This window comes from Podarcis muralis, chromosome 2 (assembly GCF_964188315.1).
Source record: "Podarcis muralis chromosome 2, rPodMur119.hap1.1, whole genome shotgun sequence".
Taxonomy (NCBI): Eukaryota; Metazoa; Chordata; class Lepidosauria; order Squamata; family Lacertidae; genus Podarcis; species Podarcis muralis.
Window position 1 is genome coordinate 14,062,812 of NC_135656.1, and position 13,485 is coordinate 14,076,296.

At 47.3% G+C, this 13,485-nt stretch overlaps 1 protein-coding gene across 2 annotated transcripts in view; it reads right to left on the bottom strand.

Moving 5' to 3' along the window:
- STAT2 (signal transducer and activator of transcription 2) overlaps positions 1 to 13,485 on the bottom strand; it is a 46,713-nt gene that overhangs the window by 2,014 nt on the left and 31,214 nt on the right. For both annotated transcript variants that reach the window (XM_028710148.2, XM_077923905.1), the window contains exons 18-23: positions 11,694 to 11,743; positions 11,525 to 11,613; positions 10,561 to 10,700; positions 6,916 to 7,104; positions 3,421 to 3,478; positions 28 to 311 (exon numbers count right to left, since the gene is read on the bottom strand). In XM_028710148.2, coding sequence (XP_028565981.2) covers positions 28 to 311; positions 3,421 to 3,478; positions 6,916 to 7,104; positions 10,561 to 10,700; positions 11,525 to 11,613; positions 11,694 to 11,743 — 810 coding nt within the window. The remainder of the gene's footprint in view (positions 1 to 27; positions 312 to 3,420; positions 3,479 to 6,915; positions 7,105 to 10,560; positions 10,701 to 11,524; positions 11,614 to 11,693; positions 11,744 to 13,485) is intronic.

Here is a 13,485-nt window from a genome sequence, read left to right on the forward strand (position 1 = left end):
CAAGAGGGCCACAGATTCACCACTCACCTTGCCTGTCGGACAGAAGGCATTGCAGGCCGCGCGCCAAGCCCGCCAAATCACTGTTCAAGTGCTCATTGTCTGCAAGGGCCAAACCATTCAGCCAGGGAGCTTGAACGCCCTGCTCCAATCCCGCCAGATCGTGGTTCAAGGGCTCATCATCTACAAGGGCCAAACCATTCAGCCTGGGAACTTCAACGCAGTGCTCCAATCCCGCCAGATCGTGGTTCAAGGGCTCATCATCTGCAAGGGCCAAACCATTCGGCCTGGGAACCTGGGCCTCTTCTGGCTGCCTGGATAAATATGAACATATATATACGCATGCCGTATTTTTCTGTGTATAAGACGACACTATTTTTTTTAAAACCCAAAATTAAGAAATTAAGTTGTTTAGCTTTTTTGGGGGTGGGGGTGGGGAGGTCACTTCTCCCAATTGCTCACCCGCCTGCCCACCACTCCTGATAGCTTGCCACAGCCACTGCCGATCACACACCTTGTTGCAGCTGCCAATCGCCTGCCCAATTGCCACAGCCAATCGCCAGCAGGCCTTGCTGCAGCCATCAATCACCCGCCCAATCGCGACTGCCAATCTCCTGCTTGCTGCTGCAATTAATCGCACGTCCCTCCTCTGAATTCACTTTCCATGTATAAAACGACACCCAATTTTTGCCTTTTTTTTTTTAGTCAAAAGTATCGTCTTATACACAGAAAAGTATGGGTGTGTGTGCATGTATAGTTTTACAATTTAAAATACTCATTTAAACATCCTTCAAATATCAATGACTTCCCTTCTTCTCTTTCCACGGTTCATTTTGCATATCATAAATCCTTGCATATTTTACAAAAACTAAACCATTCAGTATTCCATTATTGCATCCATCAAAACTTATTTACACTGTTCAATTTATTTTACTGCTGCCAACATTTTCAGGTGTACACAATTTCCTGCCATATATTCAATAAACGTTTTCCAATCTTCTCTAAACGTATATTCTCCTTGTTCCTTTATTCTATATGTTAAGTCTGCAAGCTGCGCATATTCTGTCAGCTTAAGCTGCCACTCTTCTTTGGTTGGGACCTCGCTCGTTTTCCATTTTGGGGCTAACAAAACATGGGCTGCAGTAGTGGCATACACCTTTTCTGACACCTGGGAATTTCAGTCTGAATTATCTGGGTTTTTTGGGAAAGTACTTTTAAACATCTTTTTCAGTTCATAATGGATTATTTCCCAATACTCTTTTACCCTTTTACATGGCCATCACATATGAAAGAACGTTCCCTCAACCTCTTTGCATCTCCAGCACTTATCTGATTCAGTCTTATACATCTTAGCAAGCCTAGGTAAAGGGAACCCTGAACATTAGGTCCAGTTGTGACCGACTCTGGGGTTGCGGCGCTCATCTCACTTTATTGGCCGAGGGAGCCGGCGTACAGCTTCCGGGTCATGTGGCCAGCATGACTAAGCCGCTTCTGGCGAACCAGAGCAGAGCATGGAAACTCCGTTTACCTTCCCGCCGGAGCGGTACCTATTTATCTACTTGCAGTTTGACATGCTTTCGAACTGCTAGGTTGGCAGGAGCAGGGACCGAGCAACGGGAGCTCACCCCGTCACAGGGATTCGAACAGCTGACCTTCTGATCGGCACGTCCTAGGCTACTCAGAGTTAAATACCATCTGCAAATCGTTTTCAAGTACAGTGGTACCTTGGGTTACATACGCTTCAGGTTACACACTCCGGTAACCCAGAAATGGTACCTTGGGTTAAGAAATTTGCTTCAGGACGAGAACAGAAATTGTGCTCCAGCAGCGCAGCGGCAGCGGGAGGCCCCAATTAGCTAAAGTGGTGCTTCAGGTTAAGAACAGTTTCAGGTTAAGTACGGACCTCCGGAACGAATTAAGTACTTAATCTGAGGTACCACTGTAGTTCTCCTTCAAAGAATAACATGCTGTAAACTTCAAATCGTTTTAAGTTTTCCCCAGAGGTTAAAATCTATTCCCGCCCCCCGCCCCCCAATCTAATAACAGATTATACATTTTAGGCAAAATTCTGTCCTGAATTTTCCAACGTGCAGCTTCACTGCATGTCCACAAGGGGAAGAGAGTGCGCTACGACTTTCAGATGCAGGACTGGATGGGATGTTGAGGCAGTGCCTTTTCTAACATGGCAACCAGTTGGCAGAACTCTCTCCCTAAAAAGCTTTGGTTGGCTGCCTCTCCTTTAGGCATCAAGCAAGCTGCAAAGAGGCTTTTATCCCATTGAGCATAGGTTAAAGTTTTGTCTTTGCCTAAGGTTTGGGGGTCTTTGCCTATGGCCCACCAGATGTCCCAATTTGGCCCATCAGGGTGTTTCCCCAAAGCCACACCCGCCTGCCTTACACCTGACATTCTATGTGACATCACCGATAAGCTGATTGGTGGTTTGAGCTGTTCCTCTGAAGATCAGCTACACTAAGGAGTTCCCTTGGTGCTTGGATTCACCTTACTCCATAGAAACATCAGGTCAAAGTGGCCCACTGTAGATGGGGGGAGCCCAAGATGTTCCTCCCCACAACCCCAGCCCAGGGGGTTAAGTATGCAAGGCAGCCCCAAATTGCTGATGTCCCCAATAGGCTCAGAAATTGAAAGAGGTGTGATCAGATCTGGCATGGCAAGTACCGTATTTTTCGCTCCATAAGGCGCACCTGACCTTAAGATGCACCTAGTTTTCAGAGGAGGAAAACAGGGAAAAAATATTCTGAATCAAATGTTGTACTGAACTATTTAATAAGCTACTGGTATATCAGAGTGAGACTGAGAGGGACAGGAGCTGTATGTTTGTTTAGTGTGCGCGCTCAAGGAGCCAGCAGATCAGCTGAGACACAGGGGGATTTGCGTAATTTTTCCCTCTCCCTCATCCCCTGCCCTCCAGTCCCCAGCAGCCTGCCTATTTTGCCTCCTGATTTTCACTGCGCTCGTGGCTCAGAGCTCGAGGTTGGTGGTATTTCGCTGCTGGTTGCTTAAATTTTATCCTTCCGGATCCAACCCCTCCTGTGCCCTGCCGTCCCTCTGCAGCCTCATTGCTCCATTTAGGGAACACACAAACCTTTGCTAGCTGAGGCTGCTGCAGCTGTTGCTGGCTAGGCACCGCTTTTAAAAGCACCTGCTGGCTTTGAATCGCCTGCCTCCTCCCGGCTCGCTGTAAAGCAAGCAAAGGGAGAGCCGCGCAAAGCGGGACAGAAGCCCTGTAAGCGGCTCCCGCTTTGCTTGACTGACGGGAGCCATGGCTCCGGTCGTGTGCATTCACTCCATAAGACGCACAGGCATTTTCCCTTTCTTTTTAGAAGGAAAAAAGTGTGTCTTATGGAGAGAAAAATACGGTAAGCTCTCGAAGAGGCTGACATGGGATGAGATGGCACAACTCACTGAGACGAGACTCTGATTAGGCGCCGGTTCAAGTAGCGTCTCTCTTCTGTCAGGTCCGCTGGGAAGGAGAGAAAACAGGGTGTGTAAGGGAGCTAGAAGCAGGATTGGACCCCTCACCAACCAAAGGAAGGAAGACAGCACTGAGCCCAGCACCCATGAGGTCTGCCTCAGTGGATTCTGCATTCAGAGAGTGCCTGAAGTTTCTACAAATGTTACTCGAATTCTATGCTTGAGAAGAGATCTGGAAATCTGTCTTGTTGATATGCAAATGTCAATTCCTTTTTTATATATAAAAAAGGAATAATTTACTTTGAAGTTTGTGAGCTGCAGAGTTAGTAACTATGATTTATTTATTTATTTTTAAAAAGCAAATATCATCTGTGTAGAGGAAAGGGGAAATCTGGATTATCTAGAGGGGGAATTAGGTTGACCAACAATGATGCTGTGTTACGATAAGAGTGAAGGCAGACACAATGTTTTTAGAGCTGTGGAAACATTCTGGAAGTGTTTTCAGGGTGACACTTTTACTATAGAACCTATGGAGGTCTATGAAGCCCCAGCACCAGATTAATGTCCAAATGTACTGTATTTTTCGCTCTATAAGGCGCGCTAGACCACAAGACGCACCTAGTTTTTGGAGGAGGAAAAGAAGAAAAAAAAAATTCTCAATCTCAGAAGCCAGAACAGCAAGAGGGACCGCTGCACAGTGAAAGCAGTGATCCTTCTTGCTGTTCTGGCTTCTGGGATAGTTGCACAGCCTGCATTCGCTCCATAAGACGCACACACATTTCCCCTTACTTTTTAGGAGGGAAAAAGTGAGTCTTATGGAGCAAAAAATACGGTATTTTAATTCTCAAGAGACAAGCTCAGGGGCAGGTGTGAAGCAGAAACCAGCAGCGCTGATTGGCCTTTCCCTGATGATGTGACCAATGAACCTTGCTCCCTTCACCCCAACCCATGGAGAAGTCTTGCACTTTCAAAAATATTTCTTAACAGCCAATACAATGGCAAATAAGTAGGTAAGCCTTCATGTAAAACATTCCTTTATTAATTTCCCCAAAATAAAAGCAGACAGCCTACTTATGGGGGCAAGTGTCAGGGGCTCAGGAGCAGAGGCACAGGGGAGAGAGGAAATGGAGAGCGAGGGGGAGGAATCTGAGGGCAGCGGAGGGCAGAATGACAGTGACCCGAGAGATTCCATGAGCCTCTCCAGTGAATCAGAAGATTCCCAGAAGGGGGCGCCGATGGCCAGGGCAAGGGGGGTCCCAGGGGGGACACACCAGAAGCAGGGGGCCAGCGGAGACTCCCAAAGCAGTAGCTGGAAATCAGGGCCAGCTTCCCCACCAGAGCGCAGTGGGGGGGAAGAGCCCCATAGGTCAGAGTCAGCGTCTCCTCCGGCAAGCAGGGAGGAGGAGTCAGGCCCAGTTAGCACCCCTGAAGAGGGAAGCAGCGACAGGAGCAGTATAACAGTCAGAAGGAAGGTGGCCGGCTGGGCGCGCGTGCCAAGTTCAAATGTACAGGCGCGCGGGACAGCAGAAAGCCCGGATTGGGAACCAGGTCCTAAAGCCCGCCGGAGGGAGGGGGAAGACTCGGGGGACTCAGCGTCAGAAGAGTCTAGAAAGGGCAAAACCCCGGCAGACAGGCGGACCCAGAGGAGGAAAGAACAAAGGAAGAGGTGGAGCAAGGCTAGAGTCTTAAAGTGGTGTCTGGGGGGAGGAGACTCAGACGGAGCTTCGGCGGTCTAGGGTTTAAGACGTAGAGCTGCGCGCCGTGGCTGTAAATGAGAAACTGAACTTCAATAAAGACTATTTTATATAACAACGGACTGGCGTTGGTCCTCTGTGAGCTGGGACCTGAGGCAGCTCTGACAGCAAGACTAACAGCTGAGTTAACCTTCAACTTGCTGGTGTGCATGTCCAAATTTGGGACTAAGCCAGGCCCCCACCACAGCTGAAAAATTTGCTGCACGTTCCGGTTCTGTATAATTATTATCTGTCTTCACCCTTAAGACAGTAAACTCCGCAGAGCAGAGGCCCTGGCTTTTTCTTCTTTTTGTTGTAAATTATGTTACTCTGTGAAGTTGTAGAACATAGATGGCAGCATATAAAGTTTACCATAGTTATCGCCGGTGCTTTTTTTTCTAGAAAAAGAGGTGCCGGAACTCACAATGAACACCTCCCTTATTCTCTTATAATGGCAATGGCGCTCACCTGAGATGTGCCGGAACTGACATCTAGTGCAGTGTTTCCCAACCTTTTTTGGGCAAAGGCACACTTGTTTGATGAAAAAAAACTTGAGGCACACCACCATTACAGCCCCGTGACGTCAGCGCGCAGCGTCACGCCGGGAGGGAAGGGCGCCGGGGCGCTGCTGCTGCTGCTGCCGCCGCCGCTCCCGGCAGGCATGGGCCCAGCTGAGGCGGCGGCGGCTGTTGTAGTGGTGGCGGCGATAGCGGGCGGAGGAGGGGGCGGCGGCGGGGCCGAGGTGGCCGGCGGCGGTGGGGGAGGCGGCGGGTGGAGCAGGAGGGCGGCCGAGGCCGGTGAGGGAGTAGGGTTGCCCGGGGCTTGAGGAGCCGTCGCCGGGAGTTGCTGCTGCTGTTGTTGCTGCTGCTGCCCGGACATGCCGGCCTCCTCCTCGTCCGCTGTCTCGCACTCCTCCCTTTTGCGCGCGCTGCCCCGCCGCCGCCCCATTGGCCGGGTCCTGTCAGCTGATCCTGTGTTATTTCCTGTGTGTGTGTGTGAGGGGAGAATGGAGAGAGAAACCTCGGCACCACCACCGCGGAGCCGCCCCCGGCTCGACGCGGATCCTCGCCGCCGCCGCCCCGCCTCTCGCCGCCCGACTCGCCCGCCTCCCTCCCACGGCACACCAGGCAACGTCTCGCGGCACACTAGTGTGCCGCGGAACACCGGTTGGGAAACACTGATCTAGTGAGTTTTGGCTGGAAAAAGCCTCATCATCATCATCATCATCATCATGGCAGCCATAAAAGCTGCAGATGTTGCTTCAAAACCTCACCTCACCAGCAATCAAGTTCTCTGCAGCTCAGGACCCCAATACGTTGAGGACTGCCACTTCCCACATGAACCTACCCAGGCCCTGAGATCATCTTCTGAGGCCCTACTTCATTGCTGCGCAGTGCTCCCTCTTACTGTTCTGGCTTCTGGGATTCAGAATATTTTTTTTCTTGTTTTCCTCCTCCAAAAACTAGGTGCATGTTATGGTCTGGTGTGTCTTATAGAGCGAAAAATACGGTATTTTGTGGTTTTCTATCTTATCCCTGAGACCCCTGGGAATAGGGCGGTATATAAATTCAGTAAATCATAATCATCACCTGAGGAGGCTGAATTCTGCACAGCGAGATTACAGAAATACTGAATACATATAAGCCGGGCCCATAAACGTGAAAATGCAAGACATCCGAATGCCCTGGAATTCAGGGCATAGAAGAGTGTCATGAAAGAGGGAGCCCCATGACAATCTGGCAGGCAGGAATACCTTGCCGGCGTTCGCTATAGTAAGGAGAAAAAGCTGTATCCCGGGGCGTGTCAGGATAGAGGTACTTCAGTGGATTCTCAGATTTTTGCTCCATAGCCAGGAAGTGATAGTCATGGATGATGTCTGGCAGCGCCAGGGACTTGAGCTCAACGCAGGTGTAGGGCTCCACTGACTGGAATCTGGGGGAACCTGCAGAGGTTAGAAACACCTAGTCAAAGCGTCAGGTGGAGTTCTTTCTGATCTTGTCTGGAGATCAACCCATCCAGATGATAGATAGATAATTTATTACGGTCAAAGACCAGCTCGCATAACACAGTAAAAACAGCATTCATAAAGTTAAAACAGACAATCAGGGCAGATTGCAGCAATAGCTCATGAGTTAAAATTGAGATATATACACACACCCATACAACTGAGATTTGGGCTACCATAAAAATTGACCCTAAGGTGCCCCAAAGGGCGACTTCAGCATTTCCCTAGTAAGCTATTTTATTCTAGAGAATGATCTGTTCCAGGTGATGGACTATATGGAACTGGCGGAAATGACCGGCAGAATCCGAGACCAGGGAGAAGAGTCGGTGGAAGAAGATTGGAAGAAATTTAAAGACTATTTACAGAAATATTGCAAAATTAATGAATGTTAGAATGATGTCGGAATGAAGTTAAGTGGTTTTTAGCAGCAATGTTATAAAGGAATATGTAAAAATGGATTGTTAACAGGTGATAATCTAAAGTTATAATATATTAAGATAAAGGATTAAGATAAAAACGAAGAGGGAAAGGATTTGCTGAATTAACTATTTGAACTGGAATACAAAAAAGGGAGGTGTGAGGAGGTCAGGGAAACAAGCAAATGAAAGACAAGATATGGAAAGATTGATTTGTTTTTAACTGTTTTTATTTTTTCTGTACTTTGTATTTTTTTTTTCTTTTTCTTATTTTTGTAACATTTTGAAACTTTAATAAATATCTTTAAAAAATAAATAAATAGAGAATGATCTTTTCCTACAAATCCGGGCTACCTGCCAGGTCGTCAGGTGCAGTTAGCTTTGTTCATGCAAGCTTTTTCAAAACTGCATTTTAAATACGTAAATTCTTCTTAGGCTACCTCTGTTGCAAGAATTCCCACCGTCTTATCTTCTAGTGTTCATTGACGATTATAAAGATTCTGTACTGGGTTTTTGGTTTTGGTTTTAAATCATTGTTTTGTAACAAGCAACCAGGGGAATTTTTACTGAATGGCAGCTATATAAAAGTTAAATAAAACAGACAAGCAGGATTAGAATGAAAATTGTCTGCCTCCATCTCACCAGCATAGGGTCCAATTTAGGTTTGATGAGGCCCTAATCTACTGAAGGTAATGGGGCCCCTTTATATGTCCAGCTGTCCTTTGTCAACAACAAATTGTCGCTGTTTTTTTGTGTTGAATATTTGCTATATGGTAATTTATGGACCTAATAGGTATCTAAAGCCATTTGCACATAACAAAACATGTATTTTATCAAATTAATTGTTGAACTGAAATACAATTAAGAATAAGTATATTAATACATGCAGGTTTTTTCCTTTAGTTTTTTTTGGGGGGCCCCAAGAGGGTGGGGCCCTAAGCTATAGCTTGTTTAAAGGTAAAGGGACCCCTGACTGTTAGGTCCAGTCGCGGACGACTCTGAGGTTGCAGCGCTCATCTCACTTTATTGGCTGAGGGAGCCGGTGTACAGCTTCTGGGTCATGTGTCCAGCATGACTAAGCCGCTTCTGGCGAACCAGAACAGCACACGGAAACGCCGTTTAGCTTCCCACCAGAGTGGTACCTATTTATCTACTCGCACTTTGATGTGCTTTCGAACTGCTAGGTTGGCAGGAGCAGGGACCAAGCAACAGGAGCTCACCCCGTTGCGGGGATTCGAACCGCCGACCTTCTGATCGGCAAGCCCTAGGCTCTGTGGTTTAAGCCACAGCGCCACCCGCTTGTTTAGCTTATACGTAAATCTGGCACTGCACCAAACATATGAGGAGAGTTCAGAAGGACTGACAAAAATGGGAGGGTGTATCAATATCTCATTTTGGAAAATCCTGGGGCTGGTTCATGCATTCTGTTTATTTATTTGGACCACCTCGTAAGTACTTAAATAATAATAATAATTTGTGTTTAAAGGATTTTTACTTTCAAATCTGCAGGAAAGCAAAAGGAGATGGACTTATTTCTGTCCCCGTGTAGAACAGGGACTGAACTGAAATGGGTTTGTCCATCCCTAGTTCTCATACACAGGGATGCGGGTGGCGCTGTGGGTAAAAGCCTCAGCGCCTAGGGCTTGCCAATCGAAAGGTCGGCGGTTCGAATCCCCGCGGTGGGGTGCGCTCCCATTGTTCGGTCCCAGCGCCTGCCAACCTAGCAGTTCGAAAGCACCCCCGGGTGCAAGTAGATAAATAGGGACCGCTTACTAGCGGGAAGGTAAACGGCACTTCCGTGTGTGGCTCTGGCTTGCCAGATGCAGCTTGTCACGCTGGCCACGTGACCCGGAAGTGTCTCCAGACAGCGCTGGCCCCCGGCCTCTTGAGTGAGATGGGCGCACAACCCTAGAGTCTGGCAAGACTGGCCCGTATGGGCAGGGGTACCTTTACCTTTACCTAGTTCTCATACACACGTTTCAAGGTTAGAGATGGAAAGGCCTGGGGGGGAAAACTCCCTGAAAATGGGGGGCTGGTGGCAAATATTCCCACTTCCACACCTGTTTTGGTAGGGACACAGGAAAAGGCGCTATAGCTGATTTTCCTTACCCCAGTGCAACCCAGTTAAAATGGTAAAAAACGAAAATAAAAGGCTTCTTTCAATTTTTGTCAGGTCCTTCAGAGACAGCCCAGACTTGCTTGATTTAATTAGCATTTCCCAGCTCTGCATCAATAATCAATACTTCAGATTTGTAATCCTAGCTTGCACTGCATGTTGATTTTAACCTTGCTTACCTTCTTGTCCGAATGCTTGATTAAGTTATACTAATTAAAGGAAATGGATTTGCTGCAAGCCTAAAAACTCATCTTTGAACCATAAATTTTCTGTGTGCTGACACAAAGGGGCACTAACGCTCCAGGTTAACATGGCAGAGGGGAGTAAGGTAAAAACTCTCTAACCGCTACACAGAAATCGTACTTAGATTTCCCCTGCTGAGCAAGGCAGAATTGTCACAGGGACAACTGTTCCCCACATTCCACCCCCATTTTCACAGATTTTTTTAAAGGGACTCACATCTCTAATCAGAGCGTAAGTTAAAAAAATACAATGAAGCATTGGAAATTTTTTTTTAAAAAAAACCCCCAAGAAGAATTAAAAAAACAGCAGAAAAACACACACACTGTGATGATTAAGAAGAAGAAGAGTTTGGATTTGATATCCCACCTTTCACTCCCCTTAAGGAGTCTCAAAGCGGCTCACATTCTCCTTTCCCTTCCTCCCCCACAACAAACACTCTGTGAGGTGAGTGGGGCTGAGACTTCAGAGAAGTGCGACTAGCCCAAGGTCACCCAGCAGCTGCATGTGGAGGAGCGGGGAATCAAACCCGGTTCACCAGATTACGAGTCTACCACTCTTAACCACTACACCACACTGGCATCACAAGGCAAGGCAAGGGAGAGAATTCCAGGAATTAACCTGTGTCGTCGAAGTCCACCCAGGTAAAGGTGATGCCCCCACTGGCGGTGCTCTCACTGAAGCGCAGCAGGAAGGTGCCTGCCCTCTTCTTCTTCAGCAAACTCCTCTCCCGCTTGCGGCTCACAAAGCCCATGATGAGACTAGGATGCGATGCGGGTGGGAAGAGGAGAAATATCGAGGTCAAAGAGCTGCCACCTTTGCGCTGCCTTGACTCCCTCCCAACAACTGTAGCCGGGCTCCCAAGGCTTGCGGATAGCAGCCGTGCCTGGGGGGGAAATATTTTTTTTTTCTTTATCCCCCCCCCCAAAAAAAAACTAGGTGTGCCCTATGGGCCGAAAAATACGGTACTCCGTTACTTCCGGGTCGCTGTGGAACACAACCTGAAAATACTTATCCTGAAGCGTATTCATCTCGAGGTATGACTGTACTTGCTGTCTGGAATAAAATCTGTAACCTTCTCAACCACTTGCATTTGTATTGCTTCTGAATCTAATTTGAAAAGATTAGATGGGCAAGACAATGTCTTCCAACTCTACAACTATCATTCTATGAAGGGGGGTTTGGAGTACAGTAGTACCTCGGGTTACATACGCTTCAGGTTACAGACTCAGCTAACCCAGAAATAATATCTCAGGTTAAGAACTTTGCTTCAGGATGAGAACAGAAATTGCGGTGCGGCGGCAGCGGGAGGCCCCATTAGCTAAAGTGGTGCTTCAGGTTAACAACAGTTTCAGGTTAAGAACGGACCTCCAAAACGAATTGAGTACGTAACCCAAGGTGCCACTGTATTTGCAAAGAACTCAGGTGGCTTTTGCAAGGAGTGGCGGAAACGGGCAAAACACCCCCTAGCAAACAGTGCCCTCCAGGAGCCATTGCTGTTAAAGGCTTTGCGTGACTCGAGTTCTGCTATTTGAGAGGGAAGAAGCCAAATTTCCCCCTCTTCTTCCCCACCCCTGTTCCTTACTCGTTGTTCCAGAGTTGCAGGAGGTGCTCCTTAATCAGGAGCAAGATCCCATCAATCCAGGTCCAGAAGGAGAAAGCGTACGAAGTAGGCTGTGGGGAAAAGGAGAGAGGAAATAAGAAGAGGGAAAGCGCTTCGATGAGCAACAGAAGGAGGCAGGGGCGGCGCTTACCCTGGCAAACTGTGCCCAGGCGACTGTGCTCTGCGATGTCGCATTTGGTCCTTCGGTGGAAAGAAAAGGCAAGAAGTGAGCTGCATAATTGTTTTGACAGAAATATGGGGGGGGGGGGTGAGGCCTGTTTGTTGACCCTTCTTTGGCACCCCCCCCCCAACACCCTTACTTCCACTTTATGGACTTGAGGGAACAGAAGATAACACTCTGTTCATTCTATCTTGAACAGCTACCACCAACTCTGCCTCTACATTCACGGTCACTGATGGAAAGTGGTACTTTGGTTCTCAAACGCCTTGGTTCCCAAACGCTGAAAACCCAGAAGTAAGCGTTCCGGTTTTCCAACATTTTTCAGAAGCCAAATGTCCAGTGTGGTTGTAGTCTGTTGTTTCCGGGGCGCCTGCACCCATCAGTAGCTGCACCTTGGTATTCGAATATTTTGGAAGTCAAACGGACTTCTGCAAAGGATTAAGTTTGGTGCTTTTGTTTTTGCCATCTATTTTGTGTTTTGGGGGCTTTTTTGGTTCATTTGTTTTTGTGACCATGTGGAACCCAGTTCAGCTACTGAATGATTGATTGTGTGACTGCAGAAATGGATAAAAGCCCCCTCTCTCCCCATCCAAACAATGACTATCATCAGTGCAGGTAAGAATATTTTTTTAAAATCATCTACAATACTGTCTTATTTATTTTATAGCACAATACACGGATTACTGCTTTCATTTTATGGATCAATGGTCTCGTTAGATAGTAAAATACATGTTAAATCGCTGTTTTAGGGGTTGTTTTTAAAAGTCTGGAATGGATTAATCCGTTTTGCTTTACTTTCTATGGGAAAGCGTGCCTTTGTTTTGGAATGCTTTGGTTTTGGAACGGATTAAGTTTGAGAACCAAGGTACCACTGTATTTTTCCTCATTTAAAATGGGTTTCGCGCTAAAGGACTTTGCTGAAGACGTGAGGAGGAAAATGCACCTGCGTTGGGACTTATGGGGCCCAGGAGTTCACCACGTCCCAAAACATCGTGGCCACTTTTTAACAGAGAGAGAGGCCCTTCTCTTTCTCCCACCTAAGGTGAGGCATGGGGGGGGGGCATCATTTTTATTACAGCCAGCTGTTGCCTGTTAAGGAATCTTTTACCCATGATCACTGCTGTTGTCCCTTTTAAAAGGATTTTTAAGATGATCCATGTTTATTGTATTTTTTATTATTGTTGCCTTTATATTTACTGTTGTATTTTCATTTTTATTGTTGCATTCTTTCTATTTAAATACATATTTTTATTGCAATGCGGTTTAAGATGTATGTGGGGCATGGGCCAAGGGTAGAAAGGTGGTTAACTGAGAATCCTAAATATTTTTTTTAAAAGGGTAGAATGTGGCTAGGGCTGGGAAATAGCTGGTTTTCAACTTTGTGATTTTTCACCCGCTAAACATTGCAATACACTGCTGTATCACAATGTCTGAAATAAAGATGGAGGTAAGTAGAGGCATTGGGTGGATTCACGGTTTTTTCGGCATTGTGATTTTTGCCGGTGCCTGCTCTTGTGATTCGCTGCCCCATGCATGAGTCAGGGGAGAGGTGAGCTGGAAGAGTTAACAGGAGCTACAGAAATCGAGAGAAGCAACCATCTGGAGGCAGTTGGAAGATGGATGGCGGCTAATGGATTGAGGTTGAATCCTGACAAGGCAGAAGTACTGTTCCTGGGGGACAGGGGGCAGGCAGGTGTGGGGGACTTCCTGATCCTGAATGGGGTAAGTGTGCCCCTGAAGGACCAGGTGCACAGCCTGGGAG